This window comes from Alosa pseudoharengus, unplaced genomic scaffold, assembly GCF_046254945.1.
Source record: "Alosa pseudoharengus isolate Yale_2024_CS ecotype anadromous, Long Island Sound unplaced genomic scaffold, YU_APseudo_1.1 YU_APseudo_1.1_scf_14, whole genome shotgun sequence".
NCBI classification, from domain to species: Eukaryota; Metazoa; Chordata; class Actinopteri; order Clupeiformes; family Clupeidae; genus Alosa; species Alosa pseudoharengus.
Genome location: NW_027468609.1, coordinates 24,065,267 through 24,088,684, shown reverse-complemented (window position 1 = coordinate 24,088,684; position 23,418 = coordinate 24,065,267). Strand labels below are relative to the sequence as shown.

At 46.0% G+C, this 23,418-nt stretch overlaps 1 protein-coding gene across 1 annotated transcript; it reads right to left on the bottom strand.

Moving 5' to 3' along the window:
- Positions 1-1,714: 1,714 nt before the first annotated feature.
- tprn (taperin) lies at positions 1,715-22,833 on the bottom strand. Its single transcript, XM_076284297.1, has 4 exons — positions 20,475-22,833; positions 5,789-6,011; positions 4,802-4,929; positions 1,715-4,518 (listed from the first exon to the last, which is right to left on the bottom strand). The coding sequence occupies exons 1-4, from the start codon at positions 22,626-22,628 to the stop codon at positions 4,456-4,458; spliced, it is 2,568 nt and encodes an 855-aa protein (XP_076140412.1). The 5' UTR covers positions 22,629-22,833; the 3' UTR covers positions 1,715-4,455.
- Positions 22,834-23,418: the final 585 nt, after the last annotated feature.

The window sequence follows — 23,418 nt, the reverse complement described above, 5'->3', positions numbered from 1 at the left end:
GTCAGTGTGAGGGATCAATCAACTGAATAGCCACAGTTTAATTTGAAGAGTGCTGATCTGTTGGAACACACACACACACACTCCCCCTCTCTCTCTAAACAAAGTCCTCCCCAATGCAGAAGTGTTGTCAGACGTGGGCCTCTTTGAAATGGAAATTCAGTGTAAATATAGCTTGGAGCAGGAAGCTCCAGAGATTCTCTCAACAGGATTGACCACAACAGAATTCCTAAAAGTACTTTTAAAGTTGTTCTCTTTTTATGTTCAGGATTTCTGAGGAAGGGGACAGCGCTGAGACTAACAATAGTGCATACAGGTTCTGGATATAGACGTTTCTACAGCAGGGTCTCCAACCTTTTTTCCTCATGAGAGCTACTTTAACAAAATGGACATGGCTGAGAGCTTTTATGTTATTAGTAGCATGCCATGTATTCATATAGCTGATCTCCACCCAAAACCGCTGAATAAGATTTGTATGCTTTTTAAAGGTTCCTTTCAACTCTTACCTGCTCTCTTTGTAGACTGTGAATTTGATTTCATAGGAATTTTAACATGTTTCCCAAGTGACTGAGTTATCAGATGTATGAACATCTTCCTCAAACCTTTTGGAGAGCTACTTAGAAACATGTGGGGAGCTACTGGTTGCTCGTGAGCTACCTGTTGGAGACCCCTGTTCTACAGTCTGCAATTCTAATCCAATAGACTTTTTTTCCTTCTTAAATTCAGCACATTGGGCCTCATTCACCAATATCTTTCTAAGAATTTTCTTAACTGTGTTCTTAAGAAGGTCCTACGAAAAACTCTTAGGCAGATTCATAAAGCTGCTCTTAAACCTCAGAATCGTTCACAGTTTTGTTCTTCTGCTGAATCCCATTTCTTCTTAAGTTGTCAGGGCGTTCCAATTGTTCTTAATTAGCATAGGTAAACGCCCTGTCACTCAACATAAAAGGGCATAATACTGCAGGGCCTTGTGCAGACAAATTGCTTACATTTGTACCGTATATTATACTACATGAGCAAGACAATTTGTTTACCGTATATGACACATGCTTTGAAGTGAAAGCACTGCTGCAGAAAATGAACAGTAAATGAGTTATATTTAGAAGCTAGTATAAAAAGTGTTATTTGTTGTGTTTATTTATTTATTATAAAATATGTTAATGCTTTGAAAAATAGTGGAATTTCTATTTATTTTATTTAAAATGAATTATATTTTTATTCAAAAATATCCTAAATTAAAAAATATATCGTCATTCAAATTATATTACATTTTACACCTGCATATATGATGAAAAGTCAATAACCATTTATTTTGCACAAACAAGTCAGTTCTCAAATGTGCCTAAGAGTGCTCTTGAGTGTTCGTAGATTTTGTTCTGAGAACAAGAAAACATTGGTGAATATCATAATTTTCGTAAAAACTGTGTAAGTGGGTTTTAAGAACAAATTTCTTAGTAAAAACGGTTGGTGAATGAGGCCTATTGCTCCTAACAGTGTTGTTCATTTTGAATTGGTGTTCATACACAGTTGTGTCTAACTGGAAAACACACTAGTTACCCCTGACTGCTACACACTATTCCAGCAAATCAACATTATGCTTAAGGGGATGGACGTCACCAGAATCACAGACTGTGCCTTTAAACACCAGACTCCTTGCTTTGTACAGGCATTTGTACTCATGCCTACAGACAAATAATCGACAAGATGTTTTTTTTCTTTTGCAGCTTTGTTTATTAACCTTTTCTGACATTGTTTTTTTTTCTGCTGAAATCCTTGATGAATACAAATTGCACAGTTCAATCTTCTCGGCAGCTGGAGTGACAAATACAGTATATAAATTCAAACAGACAGAACAAAAAACAAAAAAAAAAGACAAGTTATCAACACATGAGAGTGGCTCGGATTCTTCAGGATATAAGTTTGAAGAACTAGACATCTCTTAGACTCTCCCTCCGTGTCACCAGAGCCTATCGCGTTGCGTGGCAGTTCAGGCCATTCCACAAGCCTGCTAGTGTCACGTATCCCCACTGGAATACGATTTGCCCAAGAGACAGACTGGCAGAGACAAGGCAAGTGCTTGTAAGCGACAACAGGGATGTCTCGACGTTGCTTTCTCAGGCCTTGTGAGTGGTCCCTTCAGTGGTTGTTTTCACTAGCATGAAACAGTGTTTTGTATAAATAACTGCTATGAGTTGTTTTTGTTGTGGTTTAAATTGGACAGAGTTGTCAGTGCCTGCCTATTTTCTTTCACCATATTTTAAAAACTGGTGAGCCGTTCTAACTCTCTTGTGTCACTGAGGTCTTTTTTTCTACAGTATGTGTACTGTTGCTCTTGCTTTTATTGAAGAAGTGCAAAATAAAGAAAGTAAAATGACAAGTGCAAATATAAAGTAAAAACACAGACAACTGAACAATAATTGAGACTCCAGCCACCACTTTTTGTGTATATACATGCCTTCCTTTCTTTCTACATGATGTCAATCATGATCTAAGTACAGTTTAAAAAAGAAAAAAACAGGACAAAGCTCTCTGGCACTGTGGCCTCAGTTCCAGAGGGCAACTCACCAAGCCCTTTATAGAAAAAAAAAAATAATAACAAAAAAAAGCCATGTAATAAATTACTAATAATGAAAATACCATTATCCTGGGCTATAGAAACTATACAACAATACTGGCTGAGGCAGAACCGATCGTTTTAGTAAGTGGAGGCCACCCGCCCAGCCCTAACACACACACACACACGCACGCACACATACATGGAAGTTGGCATTGTGTGTATAAAAGTCAGTTCAATTTCCTCATGTACTTCACCTCTAACCACTCATACATACAGGGGTTCACATACACACAGAGCTCAACCATATGGGTATATTTATCTTCCAGCTGGCGCCTGTCTATACTGACCAGTTCAGACAAATGTTTACTTACGACTGTTAAGATCAAAAGCTATTAAAATACTGAAACATGGCTGGCTTGGGCTACATGCATCAGCTTCTGCTGAGACATGGAGAGAAAACCATTGCTATTAAGATTGAGAGGTCACTATTAGAGATGTGTATCTCCTAAGCAAGCTTCAGCTGCTAAATACAAAATCTTAAACCAAATTACACTGTATATAAAAGTTAATTTTGAGCAATGTAAACGCATAAAGGCATCTGGATATAGCGCAAAGCTCAAAGATTACATCCTTCATATAGCATGACATTCCGATTTTCTGTTGATTTAAAGTTGGTTACATAGGAGTGCTAAAATAAGACAGAGACCTTAGCGATGCTTGCTTGGTTCTTGGCCCTACAGATACACTAGGCTAAGAAGTCTGGAGAATTCCTCTCTCCAATCTTTTAACACAGTTTCATTACAACCATCATGAAATACAAAACTACAAGACATACACAATCATCCAACCAGGGACTAACTTTGCAGGGATGAGGAGCGGGATGGGATTGGAGGAGCAAGTCAATGAGGATTCTACACATGCAGATACAAAAAAATAATCATAATAATTAGCATCACAAACAAGTGGTACTGTGGCACCCTTTCACTGGTAAATTCAGACGTTTTCTCCCCTCCCCCCATCTCTTTTTCTTATTTTCTCGTTTCATTTATCAGGTTCTCTCCTCCGATTGCTCTTCTTCCTCCTCTACCTCCACTCGACTTTGAAGAGTTTGTAGGTGTAAAGTCTTGAACCTCCCCTTGCACTCCACAGCTTGAGTCTCACAGGCAGTGAGGACGGGCACAGAGGGCTTCCTCCTCTTCCAAAAACAACAACAACGACAAAAAATTTGGTCACTTACTTTTTCATGAGGTGATGAGATCGACGACCACCGCCGCAGCCACCCCCGCTAACACCAACGCTAACAGGGGCGCTAATACATGAGAGAGACAGAGAAGCTTTTAAAGGCAGAGAAGGCTAATGCTACGAGGCTAGTAAGTCCGTTTTGGCCGGCACGCCGAGAGGCAGAAGTCGCACCCCCCCCACACAGTTTCAGGTGGGGTGGGTGGGGGTACTTTGACAATCAGGCGTGGTCTCCAATCTGGAACCTGCATCCTGGAGGGGCAGTCACAGTTTGTCAGTCATGGAAGTGGATGACGAATAAACTGCATAAGGGTCTCTGATGATGTGGCCAGTCCTGCTGCTTCCTGTGTGTGTCTGTGTGTTTGTATGTATGTAATAGAGACTGAATATCCCTTGTGTGTATCTTTGCGTATATATAGGTGTGTGTGTGTGTGTGTGTGTGTGTGTGTGTGTGTGTGTGTGTGTATGTGTGTGTGTGTGTGTGAGCAGTGTTAAGAAAGTCTGAACTGGATTGACAGTTCATGTCTTGCTGGGTTTTTGGTCCCACTGGTGTGTGTGTGTGTGTGTGTGTGTGTAAATGTCCGTATGTGTACTCGTGTGTAGGCGGGCTGGTGCTTGCAGGCAGTGGTTGGTCCCGTGGCGTTCCAGAAGGTTCTAGAGGTTCAGAAGTAAAGAGCTGGTTCACTGCTGAAGTCTGACAAGGAGGAGCTATCGGCCGGCGTGAGCTGAAACACACACAGCACACAGACCAACTCTTATCTCCCTCACTCCATTAAGGCAAGAGCAACAACAAGTCCCTATGTGGATAACCTTTAACACATCACAATACACGTGCACCAACTAGTAGACATGGCACAATATGTATCCAACCACCAACTGGAATTCAAAACAAAAATGTCTATCTTCAAACTCCAGGGCCCTTTCAAAATTCTACACACATCATTTGTTCAACACAATATGTGACCTTGAGGACTACAGTCAAGCATGGCAGTAAATCGTTGGTCCTACCATGACCTCCTCTTGGGGTGTGTCTGTGCGTTGAGAATTGGACCCCCCCAGGAGGGCAGGGTCATCAAGCTTGTGGTCTTGCCAGGCACTGTAATCCATACCATGCTTCGGTGTGTAGTTGGACAGATCTGTCAATCACAACACAAAGGTCGGGGATAAAGACACAAACAAGCAGCAAACAAACAAGCAAGAATATATATTAGAATATATAAAACTGGTTATATATGGTTTTATAACACTCGTGGTGTTAACATGACCACTATCATCAGTAACAAAAAGTTTAAAGGGGCATGTTTCCCAGATGGCCAGCAGGTGTCTCCACTGATTCTAGTCTGTGAGGAGTTGATGCGAGGCTAAAGCTTCAGTTTTTGTAGTTTCAGCTACTCCTAAAATAGCCTTTTATTTTCCTCCTAAAACTTACAGTCCTTCCACTCAACACAAGAATGACAGATACCTTGGACCGCATCTGTTCCAAAGCCACCTCTTCAGAACTATGACTCAATGTTTCCCTCTTTCTGTCCCTCTCTCTCGGTCACATCCTGCCATTGGCACTGCGACCAAAGCAATCAACCCACTTGCAAAACCCATTTCCCTTCAGTGTGTGTGTCGGCCTGGCTGCCACCCCTCTCTCCCTCTTTTTCTCCCCCCCTTCATCATTCCCTCACTCTGATCCCGTCCATTCATTCCATTTCCTCTCCCTCCTCCTCCTCCTTCTTCTCCTCTTCTCTTTTTCACACACACTCTTTCCCTTTTTCTTTCCATCTTTACCATCCTCCTTCATTGGTCTGTTAAAACATTTCCTCTTCTGCCCCCCCTCCCTCTTTACTACCATTGTCTTTAATTCCTTCTGTCCAGTCATGTATCTATTTGCTCTCTCTTCCCTCTCTTGCTCTCTCCCTTTTTCTTCTCCTCTTCCTCACCATTCCCTCACTCCTTCCTCTCTCCATTTCCTCTCCATCTCTCCATCTCTCTCTGTGTTTTCTTTACCAGTGCTGTTGTTGTTGGTGGTGGTGTGTGTGGGGGAGCTGGTGAAGCTGGGTCGGGGGATCCGCACACGCTCCAGGAGGCCCTGCTCCTCTTCCTTCCTCGGCCTTCCCCCCTCCTCCTCCTCTTCCTCGTCTTCCTCCTCGTCCTCGCTGCCCCAGACACTGTTCTCGGACGGGTACTCGAACGTGCTCTGCAGACTCGACTCATTGAAGGAGATCTTCAGCTGTAAGAGAGAAACAGAGAGACAGAAAGAGAGAGAGGGAGAGAGACAGAAAGAAAGAGAGAGAACAGAGGACCGAATGTGTTAGCAACAGAAAGCCATCTTCAGACCTCTCACAGTGCACTTTGTATACAACAAGACACACATTCTCTGCTTGAAGTCTCAATCAATTCACAGTGATGGCTGACAATCTGTTTGCAACAGGACATCCCAGAGAGAAACACTGTTTATGGAGTGCAATCCCGAGCCAGATGTAAAAGGATAGAATATTTTTAAAACAAAATACTTCAAAATAATGGTGCATTTCATGTAATAATGTGCATTCCCTTATTAAAATGCATGAGGACAGCCTCCATGTTTAGTGACAAACAAAACATCAAAAGCAGGCCACCAAAATAACATCACTAAGTGCCTGAGCATGAGCAAGGGGGGTTTTGTCAACACCGAAGCGCATCGCTTTCATCCCTGAGAATCAAAGGGAGCTTTCTGACTCGTATCATTTCGAAGGTGAACTCTGTCGTTAGCGTTCGCAGCGCCGCTTCGCCTCTTCCTCCCCGAGAGCTGCCTTCATGATAGCTATTAATTAAAGAACAGGTTATTAAAAGGCGCTGGAGCCGTCGTCGAGGGAGGACGGAAAGCTTTCATTAAGAGGCGGCTTGGCACAAGTCAAAATGTTTTTGAGGACAGCACTAATCCACTCTTGTCTCTCTTTATTCACAGAGGAGCCCTCAGTGTGTCTCACACACACACACACACACACACACACAGCGCCACGTCTCAACACCAAAATGAAAAAAAAAAAAAAAATGAAGCAGGCACACTTCATTAGTGACAACACTTGGCTTTTGTCTGGCTGTGTAAAAGGGCATATTAGTTTAGGCCGGTTTTGTTCAGGGTTTTGTTTTGTTTTGTTTTGTTTTCTACAGCCCTTGCAGCCTCTAAGCCCTGCTGTGGTGTCCTTGCTGAGAAGTTGGAGTTTCAAAACAGTTGTCGGACCAGAGGAGCTTGGAGCGGTCACACCCCGAGGAGGAGGAGGAGGGTTTTTAAGTTGGCCGAGGGCTGAAGGGCTTTGGGCCTGCTGTCTGCGCGTAGGATGCCATGCTAAATGAGGCGCCGTTATGCAACCCCGAGAGCCCATTTCCAAGAAGAGAATAACATCCCTGACAAAAGTCATCAAATCATTTTCGGAAAAACCCTACATGTAGGAGTTCCGAGAGACTTCATACGCACATGCTGTATGTCTAAACATACACTCACCGCATCAACCGAATCATAACTAATTGAGTGTATCACTACATCCTGGAGGTGCCTGAACCTGACCAACCAGTGGCTTTGTTCATCTCATATAGGCATTATTATTTTGCATTCATGCACTGCATAAGTTGCATTGTCTACAGATATGTCAAAGGAAAACGCATCCAACACGATGCAAGACTGGGTCCAAACAAGGAAAAAGAAAGGATCACTTTACTTTTACTTTTTAATCTGTAGTCATAAAACCAATATCATCATGTCACAAGAATGCCATTTGGATGTTGTATGTTGGATGATATCTGCAATCATCACATACTTGTATGATATGGCTGGGTTTGATATGGAGAGTTCAAGCAAAGTGTTTCAGAAAAAGAATTAGCAGCACGCTGAGCAGCTCACTTCCCTCAGGAAATTCATTCATTTTTATGCACTCATGGTCTACATGAATTAATTAGCAGTATTATGTTACTTGATTAAACATTAACATGCACGATTAATTCCTTGCTGGTTATATTTACAGGCTACACAACTTGGGCAATATCTTAATGACACCAATTGAGATGCATGTAGATATGTGATGAAGTGGATGTTTATTCAGGCCACATATCTCCGGAGTTTTCCTTATTATAGCTTCCCTGAAGTAGCTCGACCCTTGTTTCAGTCATAAAAGTGCACAAGAATCTGGGGCAGCAATTCTACTGCATTACAAGGAGACACACAACCAGACCACAATGATGACAAGCACTTTTTGCTTTATCTCAAAGGCTGTAAATACCAAGCAGACACCCGCAAGTATTTTCATCCTTTCTACTATGAAGAGTAGCGTCAAATGTAACAAGTTTTGGCTTCTATTTCTGTGTTAATGTATTATTATGGGCCCTTCTGGTTAGGTTCACACAGGGTGACACACCATTTCTCATGGGATTCTATTATAGAACCCCACAAATACAGACCCTGTGCGTGCACTGCACACACATACACACACCTTGCAGTTTGCAGGATGTGGCAAGACACCGAGACTGAGAATGTCTTCTCAGATGCCCGCTTCGTAATGAGGAAGTAGCATTATCAATCAAGTGTGTCTCACCAATTCACCAGACATGCTTACGTACATCCAGTCTGAGTGGAACTAAATATGGAGCTGGACTTCTGCTTTGCAAACCAGGAATGTCCATCTCGGCCAAGAATGGGGTCAAATGACCATGACTGTGGTGACTGTTCTGGTACCTTTCCCCTTCAATCTCCTTGTCATATGTGACTTGCCCTAAATCTACTCTAATCGTCATCACAAGGCACCAACTTCCACCCCCCTCCAGTAATGTATAGGAGGCTATGTATAGGGATCTGTGGAAGAACAGCAAAACAGGAGTGGCTTTGTGTCGCTCACATCACCTGCTCTTTCACTCACTCAGGCTCTTTGCTAAAGACCCAACAAAACATGAAAAAAAGCAAGACACTGCAATGCAACACACAGAGAGACACATATATGCTCTCTCTCTCTCTCTCTCTCTCTCACACACACACTAATTTCCACCAAATTGTCACCCCATAACTGATAGCATCAGTATTTACAACATCACAATTAAACTGGACTTGGTAGGGCTCTGTCTAGCAGAGACAATAAAAAGACCTGAGCCAACTGCTGCTTATGTGGTTCTGAGAAGCACTATCTTGATTCCATTGTGATTTCAGCTTTACCATGACAACGTGTCTGAAGTAGCTTCTTGAGGAGACAGACGAGTAGACCGCATCTCATCCTGTGTAAAGAGAGTGCACCGTTCGATGTCAGTGGAAAAAAAAAACTCACTGTTATTAGTTTCTGTAATGGCCTCCAAATCACACTTAGTGAGTTCATAAACTCAAACCAAGTTAGGAGATGCAACACGGTACAAAAAGATGGCCTCGAACTATATTTGAACTAGTGTTGTTCTTCTGTCCCATTGTCTTCTGGTGTGAAAATTACCTTACATGGTCAGAGAGATGGAAGCTAATAGTAGGAAGGTAATAGCTTAGAACTGCACACAATGATTCTTCTTAATGATCATTGTGCTTGCAGGTTACATAAGAAATAGCATCATGAATCTGTAAACAAAGGTTTTTTTTTATTTAAAAAAGACAACGACAGTAAGTTTGATTCAGGCAAAGCGATTCATAACCCTAATTGTGAAAAACTGTTTCAACAGTACATTTTTCGCTCTCTCTTGCAGTCTTTAACACAAACAAGCCATTCTAAAGCAAGTTGATCTAAGAGCGTGTTTATTTTATAATATTAGGGCTGCTCCAAAAAGGTTTACCTTAAAAGGACAACAGTACCCCAAGCAAGGACAGCCCAGAGAGGGTTAGAGATGATAACTGAACTCAATCAAGTCTCCTATTCAATGCAACGTACTGGGCACATCAGTGGACGGCCAAACATTTGGGTGACTTGTTAACACTGAGAATGAAATAGTTTTCCCATGCCCAATGTTATATTTCTTGGCGGTTTTAGGCAGGTTTTCTCAGCCACTGGATTTCCCCCAACCCTTATCCACAATCCAATGGATCAATGCCACAATCAAACATTTTCCCACATGCATAAGCCAATCTAACAGCAAGTGTAAATTCATTTTAAAAGTCATCCTTCCATCTCTGGCTTTTCCAAACTGGCGTGGGCATCAGAGGCCTTTGCTATAATTCCCACTCCTGACTCATTCTCTCCCTGTAAGAGGCGCTTGCTGGTTTACTTGAACAGGGCAGGTCCTACTGAGGAGAAGCCCAGGTCTCTGTGTCTCTGTGTGTGTCTCTCTCTCTGTGTGTCTCTGTGTGTCTCTCTCTCTGTGTGTCTCTGTGTGTCTCTCTCTCTGTGTGTGTCTCTGTGTGTCTCTGTGTGTCTCTCTCTCTCTCTCTCTCTCTCTCTCTCTCTCTCAGCCTGCAGCAGAGCCTAGAACCGAGAGCCGTGCCAAAGGGAGCGAATCAATAAATCAAAGTAGCCTGTGGGATTACTTCCTCTCGGCTGGGGAAAGGGCTTCACTCGCTCACTCCATCCGTCCCATCCTCTCTCCCTCCCCTCCCCTGCTGTCAGGGGGCTCTGTGCCCACCCGTGGCTGTGAAAGGCCGCATTATTGAGCCAGAAGTGATGCATGAGCCCCTCCCTCTCTCTCTTCTTTCTCTCTCTCTCTCTCTCTACAACCACTCCCTCGCTCTTCTTTCATCTCAGTGTCATTCTCCCTCTCTCCGATGTGTCTTGCTCAGTCTCTCTCTCTCTCTACTTACTCCCCCCTCCTCCTCCTCCTCCTTTCCGTCTTTCAGCGCTGTGTAATTCCCCTTCTCGTTAGTTTCTTCCTCTTCCTGACCCTCTCTCTCTCCCTCATCTTTAACACTTCTCTCCATGTCTCTCTCTCTCCATGTCTCCCCATCTCTCTCTCTTTCTCTCTCTCTCACCTCTTCTCTCTCCCTCTCCCCCTCTTTCTCTCCCTCCCTCTCTCTCTCTTTTTCTCTCTCGCTCTATCATCTCATTCGTCTGTCTGAGCTGAAGCTACATTAGGCCAGTTCTAGCCTCCAGGCTCTCCTCTCTTCCCTCTCTCCTCCCTTCCCCTCTCTCCCTCACCCCTAGCAGCAGGGGGGGGCCAGCCACCTCTTGCCCTGGCCTCCCCTGCCCGACCTGCCCTTCTCCAACCCCCCCCCCCCCCTTCCACCCTCTCACACTCCCACACTTAAGACACCAGAATGGAGTAGGATGACTCACACCACCAGGGCCGCTAATTTTAGCGCTTCCTTTAGCTGCGGTGCTATTGTCGTCCCATTGTCAGGCCCGGTGGTGCCTTTTCTTATTTGGCCTTTTACCGCACTGGCGTTGAGGAACTGTCGTAAATGCCACGGTGCGAGAGTTCCTTGCTCGCTTGTAATGAGGGCCTTCGGGCCGAGTGCGACCGAGTGCGTAACCCCGGGAGTTCAGGCGTGCCGATTCTGTGTGTGTCTGAGTGCACATGAAAGGAAAAGGGCAGTGTGCCAGAGACAGAGTTTTCTGGGCCATTTAGATGGCCCGTCCTGATTTGGACTAGAGAGAGGGAGAGGGAGTTTCGGGTGAATGAGCAGACGGGAAAACTGTTTTCACATGGAGTGCGCGCACACGCGCACACACACACACACTCCAAGAGAGACACTCTTGGACAAGCTGAAAGACAAATAAGTAGACACCTTCACTCCCATACACAAACACACACAGGCAATGGCAGGTCAGTAGGTTGTGCCGAGGTGAATTATGAGCACTACTTGGCACATACAGCGTTGTGATGTTGAAGTGATGTTGGCATGGGTGTGCTAAGGCTGTCAGGTCAGACTGGAGCTATCTATAAAGACCTATTTATCGGTGTGTGTGTGTGTGTGTGTGTGTGTGTGTGTGTGTGTGTTTACGCGAGAGAGAGAGTGAGAGAGTGAGAGAGAGAGAGAATACTACAGTAGCAAAGTTTGCAGAGGCTTTTCATTGAGGTATAGGGATAGACTGACCAGATGTCTGATTAAAGCTAATCTCTCAGCAGAGACTTTAATGGCTTAATATGAGGAGCAGGCAGGCTCCAGTATGAGGCCTCTCGAGAGCCGTGTCTCAGACACACAGATGGAAAACACCAGAAGACTGACCTTTCTGTTTCCATGCAGAACTCTTCCATCATCAACCAATATATTCGTGTCACAGATCCTATAGAACATGAGTGAACTGACTCTACCTGTGTTCTCTCTAAACATAGCCCAAAAAACGTCTTATTCAATCATCAACTCTGCATCGCACCACGGCACCGCATGTACAGTCTCTAGTTTTCTAGCATCTCATTGCTTTCTTTTGAACATGAAGTTAAGTTATATTGAAAATTGGTTCTCTGCATTTTACTCATCTGGGTAGTGTACACACATTCATACACACACACACACACTCAGAGTAGAGGGCTCACTAGGAGCACACCCACACTAGGAGCACACACACACCCAGAGCAGTGGGTAGCCCTTAATCCGGCGCCCAGGGAGCGGTTGGAGGTTAGGTGCCTTGCTCAAGGGCACCTCATCCGTTGACATGGATGCAGAGTGCTGTTCAAATCACTCCCCCACCCACATTTTTCCTACCAGTCAGGGATCAAACCGGCCACCCTTCGGTCACAAGTCCGATTCCCTAACCAGTAGGCCACGAATGCCCCATCCGTAGTTTCTTTTGTGCTAGTTAAGACATACACAAATCAGGACGTCTTCTGGGGTTACCCTCTATACAAATTGTCTGCAGATGTGTCCAAGTGCTCTTTAAGAAGATTTAGGAGGCACATCCTCTACTACCAGGGGCACGTGAACAGGTAAGCTTTGTAAACATAAACATGTGATGTGACCGCTTAAGCAGGATAGGATTAATTTGTATGGGATAGCAGGATAGGCTTTATCTGTGTGGGATCAGCTACTGTAGGTGTCCTCGGATGACTGCATCTGTGTGTATTTGTGTGTGTGTGTGTGTGTGTGTGTGTGTGTGTGTGTGTGTGTGTGTGTTTACATGTGACATCTATTATCACATCTATTAACAGATACATCTATCTATCTAATCTAGTTATCTAGTTATCTAATCTAGTTCAATTATCATGCTATATTACTTTATATTATGTTAATCTTGCCACTAGCATTGGCACTATGCATCCAAAAATTCATGTCAATATATCAACATTAAATTTCAATTTGAGAGAGAGAGAGAGAGAGAGAGAGTGAGTGAGAGTGAGAGTGAGAGTGAGAGTGTGTATGTGTGTGTGTATAAAACACTCATAGGGTGTCCTTCCTTTGATGGATCACTGTGGTACACAGTTTGTGGGCGTGAACAAGAGCGGTCATGTTTATTTGTTATTATCTTGACCGTTTCCAAGTTACGATGTAAAAACTGAAAAAGAGAATGAGCGATAGATAAACAATGTGGAAAGACGAGAAAGGGGAGGAAGTCAGACTGGGCAGGTCCACCTGTGTAATGTTTATAATTCTAAAGTAGGCTGGCTGAAACTTCAGCTGTTTGATGTTGATTTCATTCATTACAGACTTGGGTGTGAGGGTGTGTGTGTGTGTACACAGCAAATGAGAGGGAGCAAAGGTTTGTGTGAAAAGAGAGAGAGAGAGAGGAAGAAAGAGAGAAAGATAGACAGAGCGTGAAAAAAGAGACTCTTCCTTATCCAGGAATCCTAAATGACAGGATAGAATGGCCATGGCCGCCTGTTGCCCGGCGACAGACACCATGGATATAGCTGAAGGAAAGAGAGAAATGGGAGAGCGGGGGAGGAGAGGCAGCAGAGAAGAGGGGGAGAGAGAGGGAAGGAAAGAAGGTGGCAGAGGCTTAGGTTAACAGTGTACAGTACGTACCCAAAACTAAGGGGACAGAAAGGCAGACAGTGAAAGAAAGACAGAGGCCAGACAAGGTTGATTTGCCAGATCCAGAATTTGAACACCCTACTCAAAACAGGACGAAAGTGAAACGATACTGGAGCGCTTGACCACCCACTCTTAACACAAACTTATTTGACTAAATGATAGACACACAGGCAGTACTGCTCATGACAGAGCATCACACCTCCCTGCGCTTAATGTCTCCTATGTTCTTAAACCATCTGCCAACTGCATCACCAGCACATTTGACTAGAATTTGCATGGTGTGTTTAACAAATAGTATCCATCTGGCAGCCCAAAGGCTACGGTGGCCTGTTGGTTCACACAACCCCTACATGATTCCTACCCTCCATATGTGCCGGTTTTCCATGAACATGTATGAACAACTCAGTCATTTTCTTCTCCATTTGTGTACACACACACACACACACACACACACACAACTGGCAAACACACAAGCAAGAACACATACAAGCAAACACAGGTCCATCCACCACGCACGCACGCACGCACGCACATGCAAACCATCGACACAGGCAGCTTTAGACACGCACACACGTGCGCACACACACACGCCAGGACCTGCTTGAATTAAACATGACTATGACAGCGGCGCTCTGCTGTCTGAATTCTAATTACTCCACCGGTATTGAGAGGGCAATCATGCACACACAGCTAAGGGCCACTTTCACAGCCACACTCTCACTCTCTCTCTCACACACACACACACACACACACCTATAGATACAGAAAAACCACTCGATACACAAAAGGGTCACAAAATAAATACCAGTACGGACTACATGACTACACTCTTCATTATCTAATTTAACTTTCTTTCAGTTTCACTATCTCCCTCACTCATACACACACAAATAAAACAACCGCACACCCGAACCAAATAAAATAGATCTGATCTATAGCACTCGTGGCGGCACTGAAGTCCTCAGGCCTGCTAATGATTTGGGGCTAATGTTCTCTGTCAGTGACAATCACCAGCAACAAACATGTTAAAGCCCAGTCGCCCTGTGTGTGTGTGTGTGTGTGTGTGTGTGTGTGTGTGTGTCATCGGGGTGAGAGCCGTGGGTGGTAAAGGGGTATTCAAGCGTTACACCAGTGCTTGGCTCGCTGCCACTCTGCAGGACAGAAAGCAGGGCCGAGGTCAGGCAAGGGACGGGAAGAGCGATGGAGGGAGAGGGCGAGAGAGACAGAAAGAGGGAAGAGGAAGAGAGGGAGAGAGAAAGAGGGAAGAGGGAGAGAGAGAGTGAGAGAGAGAGAGAGAGAGAGAGAAAGAGGGAAGAGGGAGAGAGAGAAAGAGGGAAGAGGGCGAGAGAGAGAAAGAGGGAAGAGGGAGAGAGAGAGAGAGAGAGAGAGAGAGAGAAAGAGGGAAGAGGGAGAGAGAGAAAGAGGGAAGAGGGCGAGAGAGAGAAAGAGGGAAGAGGGAGAGAGAGAGAAAGAGGGAAGATGGAGAGAGACACACAGAGGGAAGCGAGAAAGACAGACAGGCAGACACGCAGTGTGAGAAAAAGGAGACAAGTGGACACTGGTCAAGAGACAATGGGGGCAGAGGTGTGTGTATGTGTGTGGTGTTGGGGGGTGGGGTTACATGATGAGGAACAGGTGACCAGACATAAAGACAGAGGGGTGCTGGGGCGATGCCGGTAACAGTAAGTAAACGCAAGCGAGTAGGAGTGGACATCCTCCCGTGAATTAATAATTAAACACAGTGGACTTTCACACCTCTAGTCAGAGATTTGGGGGACAGAATGCTATCGCTAAAGCTAACAGTTAGCCCTCATTAGAGCATTCCTCAACACCGGACGCTGACAGTGACCTCAAACCCAGTGACCAAGGGATTCTTGAGCAGTTTATTTAGTTATTACAGCCTGGTATGACCATAAAACCCTTTTGTTTTCTTACCTGAAAATAGTTACTCATTGATGGAGCGGCTGTTCCATGACATCAGCCGGTAAAGGAGTCTGCAGTTTGTCATTACCATTCATTGCTCAAGCCAGTTCCATCACGTCAATGTTATACACCCAGTACCAAGTTTGACCTCCACCTATGGTCTCTGTAGCCGTCAATGTAAACCTGTTTAGGAAGACTGATGACCGGTGGTGAGCAGTCTGCCGGTCTCATGACCTGGTCAGTACAGTCACAGAGGCTGGGGATTCTTAATGGGAGTATGGTAAATCTGCTGCAGACCCACACAACAGAGACACACTTGTAACAGAAACACAATAGAGTACTATTGCGGAAGACTATTGTCTTTCAAAGCCACATGCTGTCTACATAAATTATACACAAAGTCGCCATGCCAAGTTTGTTTCCCTCATTCACAACTTGCTGAGTATCCATCAGCTCTGATGACGCCTCAGTAGCAGGCTATGTTGGGGAAGTCCTCAAAGACAGCGGGACAACCCTTTTGGGAAAAACAAACAAACCAAAATCATAGTGGACATCTGTTTCAGAACAACTACAGAGTGCTATATTGGCTAAGGATTCGTGAGGATGTGTGCCTTCACAGCCCCTCTGTGTGTGTGTGTGTGTGTGTGTGTGTGTGTGTGTGTGTGTGACTGATGCATCACCTAGCCTTTAGCCAAGCCTACACACAACAAACACACACGTGTCGTCTCTGGAAGAGCGGCCTGTGTACCCTTGCCCCATCGACAGCGCCCAAGAGCCCCCACGCCCAGAGCAAACAGGGCAATTATGACAGCAAGGTGCCAGAGAATCTCCCTGCAGTGCAAACAAAAGTCAGGTGATGAGTGTGACCAGCAACTTTACAGATGCTACACACTAATGACATATGGCCACAAACCTCTGGAAGTCCACGAAACACACTATAACAACAAAAACAAATCTCCGGCACAATGTATGACTGATGTAGACTTGAACAAGAACTTGAGTCAAAACTTTTAATGTGTAAAAAATGTACAGATCAGAGACCGATTCTACTGGTACTGTTGACGTAATTTAAATGCAAGTTAGCTTTAACCTGGTGTGCACATAGAATATTCTCATGCTCCAGAGAGTCAAACCATGTCTAATGCTTAACCATGATGTTCCACTTTTGTAAAACTGTACCAAGAACAACTACAGCAGCAAACTAGCCAATGGGATTTCCTTGCCTGTTTCAGTTTGAAAACCATTTTTAGTTACATAACCCCAATTTATGCTTCAACAGCTTAACCCAATAAACTAATTACAGAGAAATCTACGGTATCAATTACAAATGACGGCAACTCTAAGGGGGTAACTCTCTATTTAACCAGAGGCCTGTGACGGATAAATGAGACACACACACACACGCACACATGCATGTACATTCACATAGATTCATGAATATACATGACTTAAGAGTTAGGCCTAAATTATGCCCACAAACACACAAAAGCACACATACACTCATATATGAACACACAAATGGGTCTACTCTATATGAAGGACTGTATGTGTGTACACACATAAGCATGCAGACTCACACAGCACACCCATATGCACGTACACACACACACAATCTGCTTTAGGCTCTTGCCCTTGCAACTGATTTCCTGCCTATAATGACAGATCAGCGTGCTTCCTAAAGCCTCAGACCAGACCACAACAAGCAGCTCCGCCCTTTCCATCTCTCCAGCGGCAGCCAAAGGCTATACTGCCTGGACAGCACAAGCACACAGACAATAGGGTGCCATCCAGAATTATCCGTTATCAATCTGGATTCACTCCAAATTACATTAATCCACATTCATATTCACTCTTATTAATTCACATTCATTCCCAATCTCAATCATAGTAATTCATATTCACTCCTAACCACATCAACACACTTCAAAATGCTTTTTCACTGCAGAATGTGGATGGAATTCCCTACAGTTCTGGCACAGAAAATCCACATTACAGGGATTGCGTTTGTCTTATCAGAATGGCCCACGACATGCTGAGTTTGCGCCTGACGTATATAGTCCCCCCCCTCCGATCCCATCACGGCAGAGCTCGAGGTGCACCACACAGCAAGTCACGAGCAAACACCAAGGAGCAAAGGACAATCTTGATTAGCCCAGCCCAGGCACAATGCTTCCGCTGGGAACAGGAGTGGGAAGAGGCGGCCTGGAGACTGGAGAATGAGAGGAACTTTAAACCTACTGCAGCCATGGCCGCAGCTAAGGAGCTCAGAGGCCAGAGTAGTGGCGGCGGCATCAGCTGTGGCGGCGGCGTTCCAGTTTGGGCCCTAGAATTCCATGGAAAAAAAAAAAACTCCCTCCCCTCCCTCTCACAACCTCACTGGTCTGTCCCAGGAACTTTGTCAGAAACGGCTGGCCCACAAAAATGTGTGAGAAAGTTTAAAAGAGAGGGGGAAAGGAAAGGGAGTGAGAGGAGGGAGGGAGGGATGCAGAACGACGGAGAGAGACAGCATGATGCAGTATGAGAGAGACAGCATGATGCACACTTAGGCCACAAATATGAGAGGGAGAAAGATACAGAAAGAGAGGAGAAGAGAAAAGAAGAGAAAGAAACGAGAATGAACAGAAGAGAAGAGGGGTTACAGAGAAGAAGAAAAAAGGGAGGTTTTTATGACTGAGTGGTAGCGATGGAAACCCGTGGTGAATATTTCTCCAGCTGCATGTCTTCACCGTGTGCTGCTGCACAGCGTCACAGTTTAATGTGACTAAAAAAATCCCCCAGCAAACCCTTCCTCTTGCAAACAGGGGCCTCTGCAGCCCACAAACACCACTCCGAGACGTCACCCATCCCTCAGAGGCAGGGCCCATACACTCCGCCCAGGCGTATACAGGGCCGGAATTCCACACAAATTGCCCTTGATGCTTAAAAAAACCCAGTCCAACCTTTGCCACAGGGAGAACAAAACAAAACAAAACAAAAAAAACAAGTCTGTGTGGAATGCAGGGACACAATGAGGCATTGCTTATTTTCAGCCAATTGTGACAGTGTTATTAATTCAATTGGGTGTGCAAGGGACTAAAAAAAGCCACACAGGCTCTTTTCTCTTTCTCCCTTTCGTTCACACTTACATAAAAGTGCGCAAACACACACATACACACACACACACACACACACACAGGAGATCAACCCTAGCTGGCATCTGAGCAGGCGGCTCTCGTTAATGCCAGTGTGCATCTCCATGGTTGGCAGGAGAGTCCTTCTCCCCCTCTGGGTGTGACATGAGCGTTGGTTGGGGCGGGAGAGGCGGGGAAGGACGTCAGTAATGCCCAAAAGCTTTGGGGCAGAAGGATTAGGCCAAGCCAAGCAGTCCTCCCATGGCCCAGTGCTGCGTTTTTTGTTTCATAGCCATGAGCAACAAAACTGCCCTGTGCTGACTAAGCTTACTGTATTTACTGAATGAGGTTGGCACTATGCCTCATCATGTTTGGTTTATATTCGGCCTCTAAAAGATAAAGAAATAAGTAAACAAAAGTGTCACAAGCTCTGGTGGTGGTGGGTGGGAATGGAGATGCTGATTGTTCTTTATTTTTCATGATCTATCCTTATCTGACAGAGGAACTGATACTAGTCCGCCGAGACGAGACATTTCTCAACATATGCCTCACCCAAAACACAACTTAAAAAAAAAAAAAAAAAAAAACACCACTTCCCTTTAACAACTGAAAATAACCCACTCATCTTCTCCTAGACTGCTTTGTGAGCAAGTGTTTGGCTGGTCACCTAAAAAGCCTTCCACAAAAGCCTTCCAAATCCTGCAAGCTCAAAACCTCCCATGTCTCTCTTTGTGTGCTCAGATCATGTGGCAGTTTCTGGCCACTCCTTGCTCTGTTCAGAATTACACATGACTACAGAATGCACAAATCTCCTCTAATTGCCCCCACACCTGTGTCACCTGACCACACCAGGACAACACCTCGTTCTCAGTCAAAGGAACAAAAAAAATTATAACAAGAAAGTCTGCGGAATGTCAAATAGCCGCAAGACAAACAGCAGTGAGAGAAAGTCAACAAAAGAAAGCATTTTAGAAGCAATTTCATGATAAACCGCAAGCTGTTATTACAACATTTTCAGAGAGCTGGCACTTGTAGCTGCCCTCCCTCCTTGAGCCTAAGCAGTCCGTCATGGGCTTTTAATCATTAGCAGCTATACACATTGTTTGGATCATAGGGTCACTTAACAACACTGAGAGGCGGGTAGGTGCCTGAAGCACGCTACTAAGCTCCTGTGGATGTGAGACCCCAGGGCGATGAGCCATGCCAGATCCGGGCCAGTCCTGTGCCTGATCTGGCCCCCAGAATCTGTGGATTGGTCAGGTTTTCCCAGCCAAATCCCCTGGATCAGGTAGCAGCTTGATGAGATTGCCCAGTCAATGAGCCTCAAGTCCACCCTAACCCAATAAGGCGGCAGCACAATGACACGCTTCGGCTGGACGGTGGTCCACAACGCTGCATACCTGTAATCTAATGAGACTCTGCGCAATCTCTGGCCTCTAACAAAGCTACTCACGGGCCAGGCAGCAACCCCGGCCATGAGCTTTGGGTGTTCTGCGATCTGCACTGCCAAGCATGACCCTGATGCAGCTAAATATGTGAAATATCTCAACAAAACAAAATGAAAACAAAACAAAAACCTAACCAATGGCATTTCATCCAGAAGAAATGGGCTGTGTGTGCATTAACTAAAAAGCCTAAAAACCGGGTCAAGTTAGCCTCGCATGTTACATGAGCCGGTGGTTCAGCCAGAGTTATCACACATTTACGATGCACACAAAACAGATACAGATGGAAAGAATGTGAGCAGTTTGTGTTTTTTTAACTAAGCTTGCTTGTTTAAAGCAATAAACTACTGCTATAAACAGTGAGGCTACTTTACCTTTTTGCCTGTGGATCCAGATTTGGACAGGCAGGAACGGCCAAGTGACAGATAGCCACCGATGACCTCGATCTCATCTACCGCCGGGTAGCGCTTCTTCAACAGCGTGCCCAGCTGGGCGTAGGGGGCCTGGGAGGCCCCAGCGCCTGCCACAGGTGACCCAGCGGCTGAGTCCTGGGGATCAGGCGAGGCTACCTGCGGCTCCTGCTTGCGTTTAGGCACCACCGTGAAGGTGTTGCCCTTACGCTTCTGCACCACGGGGCTGGTGGTCGGCTGACCGGGAACGGGTGCCGGAGCAGGTGGTGTGGGCTCCACGTCCACATCGTCGATGTTGGTGACTGGAAGTTTCTCAGCAGGCAGTGGCGGCTCCTTCCGGGCAAGGGGTGGAGGAGATGGCTGGGCCACCGGTTCAGGTGGTGGACTGCTGGGCACGGGCTGACCGAGCAGGAGCTCCTTTTTGGCTGGCCTGGGACCCCTCTCAGACTCTCGCTTTTTAGAGACGGGTGGCGTCGGGGGCGGCACGACCCGACTGGTTGGCACTGCTGCTGCTGCTGCTGCTAAAGTCGAGTTCAGGGGGGTAGGGAAGGTGGTCGGCTCGGAGGGCCGATGGGAAGACGGTGGGGGGGACAGGACCGGGCTGGAGGGCGTGGTACTACCCGGGGAGGAGGCAGAGGAGACAGAGGAGCTGCGGCGAGCCTTGGGGATCACCGTGAAGGACTTGCGGGACTGCAGGCGCAGGTTGGCGAGAGCGCGGGCCTGCAGGTCGCCGGTGGGGACCAGGGAGAGGTCCGGCCTGGGGGCCGGGCGGAACTCGAAGGTGGGGGAGTCCGGCGGCTGGAGGGAACCGGGGCCGTCGTCTGAAAAGTCGGCACGTGCACGGACTGGAGAGCATGGCACCTTGGGAGGCTTGGAGGACCCATCTGTTTGATCCCATTCTCGCTCACGGATGGGCTTGGAGGAGCCGGCCCTGTCTGCCTCCTCTTTTGGGTTGATGGTGATCCGGCGACCACCACGGCTGGCCTCTAAGCTCCGGAGGAGGGCAGACACGGGATGAGGAGAAGCAGGAGGGCTCTCCACATCAGAAAGAGGAGGCTGTGCTTTTGTTTTGGAAGACTGAGAAATCTGTGGGCTGGACGGCACTGACCGATCCAAGGTGTGTACGGGCGAGCCCGGCAGAGGGGACGTGATTGGCTTTGGCACCAGATCTGGCTTTGGTGAGGGTCGGGATCTTGGCCTCACGGAAGTAGAATCTAAGTCTAGGAGGTTCTCAGTGCTCCGCGACCTGGGTTGCAGTTTACCGTAGTTACGGTCGAATTTCTGCAGCATGCGACTCACCCTGCCCTGACCGTCGACAAGGTCGGCCAGTTCCGAACCGTGACCCACAGTGCTTAAGTTCTCCTCGCTTCTACTTAGTGCTGTATCATAAATAACTACCTCCTTTGCGCGTATCTCAGTAACCGGACTACCTCTCCTTTCTAACAGATCGTTAAGAGAGCTATAGCTACTTACACCGTTCTGCTGCAGTTTAGATGCATGTTTAATGCCGCTTCCCTCCGGAAAGTAATCAGGATCGGATTCGATAATGATGATGTTCTCTGCACGAATAGTCCGAATCCCAGGAACACTGCCATACAGTTCCAATATGTGTTGCATGGGACGTGAGCTTTCCCGGTCCAGTTGCTTCTTTCGCTCCTTCTCTAATTTAATAAAAGGGTTTTCCTCCAACGGACCTAAACTCTCTTGTAACACTAGGCTCTCTTCAGTTCCGTTGTCCCTTACCTTACTCTCCGCTGATTTTGGGTCGTAGGATTCTATGGCCGTCCACAGATCTTTTGTTTTCACCGGTGACTGCTCCGGGGATTTGGGGGTGCCGCTGCCACGCTTGCTACCGAAAAACTGACTGGCAGGGGTGATGGTATAGTTCCCGTTAGGATTAGCGCCGCTGGCATCGTCCTTATTTTTAGATCCGCTATTTCCTGTTACCTCGCCATTAACACGAGATGTGGCTGCGCTCGGTGAAGACTCGCCACCTGCTCCAGACCCGCTGCCTTTTGCTTTCCTCCGTTCGAGGATCTCTCGTTTCCAGGCCGGCATCCTCGGGCTCTCCTGACCGGATTCTTGGCGGAGCACACGAACGTCGCCTCCGCCCGACATTGCAGGAGAAAAAGAGTATCTCCGGAGCCTGGGTTCTGATGTTCCAGGGCTGGAACGAAACGCAAAATCTGCTGCCTGACGCTGTACCTGCAGCACCGCTATCACACACACGCACACATCTTTCAATCGCCTTCTGTGTTCCCTGCGATGTCGCCCTGTCTACGGACACTACCCCGCCCTCTGCACCTGTAAGCCTTCGACGTCACCCTTGAGTCGGAAGATCTGAGCCCCAAGAAGGCATCTCATTTGGTCATATGGATCTGAACTACACCCCCTCTTTACATATCAAACCACCCACCCAAGGAAGACACTCCCCTTTCTATTGTGAACAACAGAGAAAGACATGCCAATCAAATGACCTAGGCTCAACCCACTTTATATCAATTAACTCTTGCAGTGCTGATTTCTTATAATATTAGCTTGACTACGTTAGCCTACAGGCTTTCTGCGTTTCCATATTAGAAAACTAAAATGTAACATAAATGTAACATTGCATTAAATCAGTTTCCTTATTACAACACGTGTTCTGCAGTTATGTGAAAACAAAACATTTACAATTAATGTATTAATTCACATTAATTTGAAGACGACAGGTAAGGGAACTATATTCTATCAAAATTAGGCCATGTTCTTTCAAGTGCCAATAAGTCTTCATGACTTCTAAAATAGCCAGTGAATGAAATAATATAGCACTTTAGGACTGTTTACATACCTTAATTTTTTATTTGTAACAAAGACACAACCTAACGTGATTAGGCATGATAATTCCTAATGAGATTAGCCTACTACT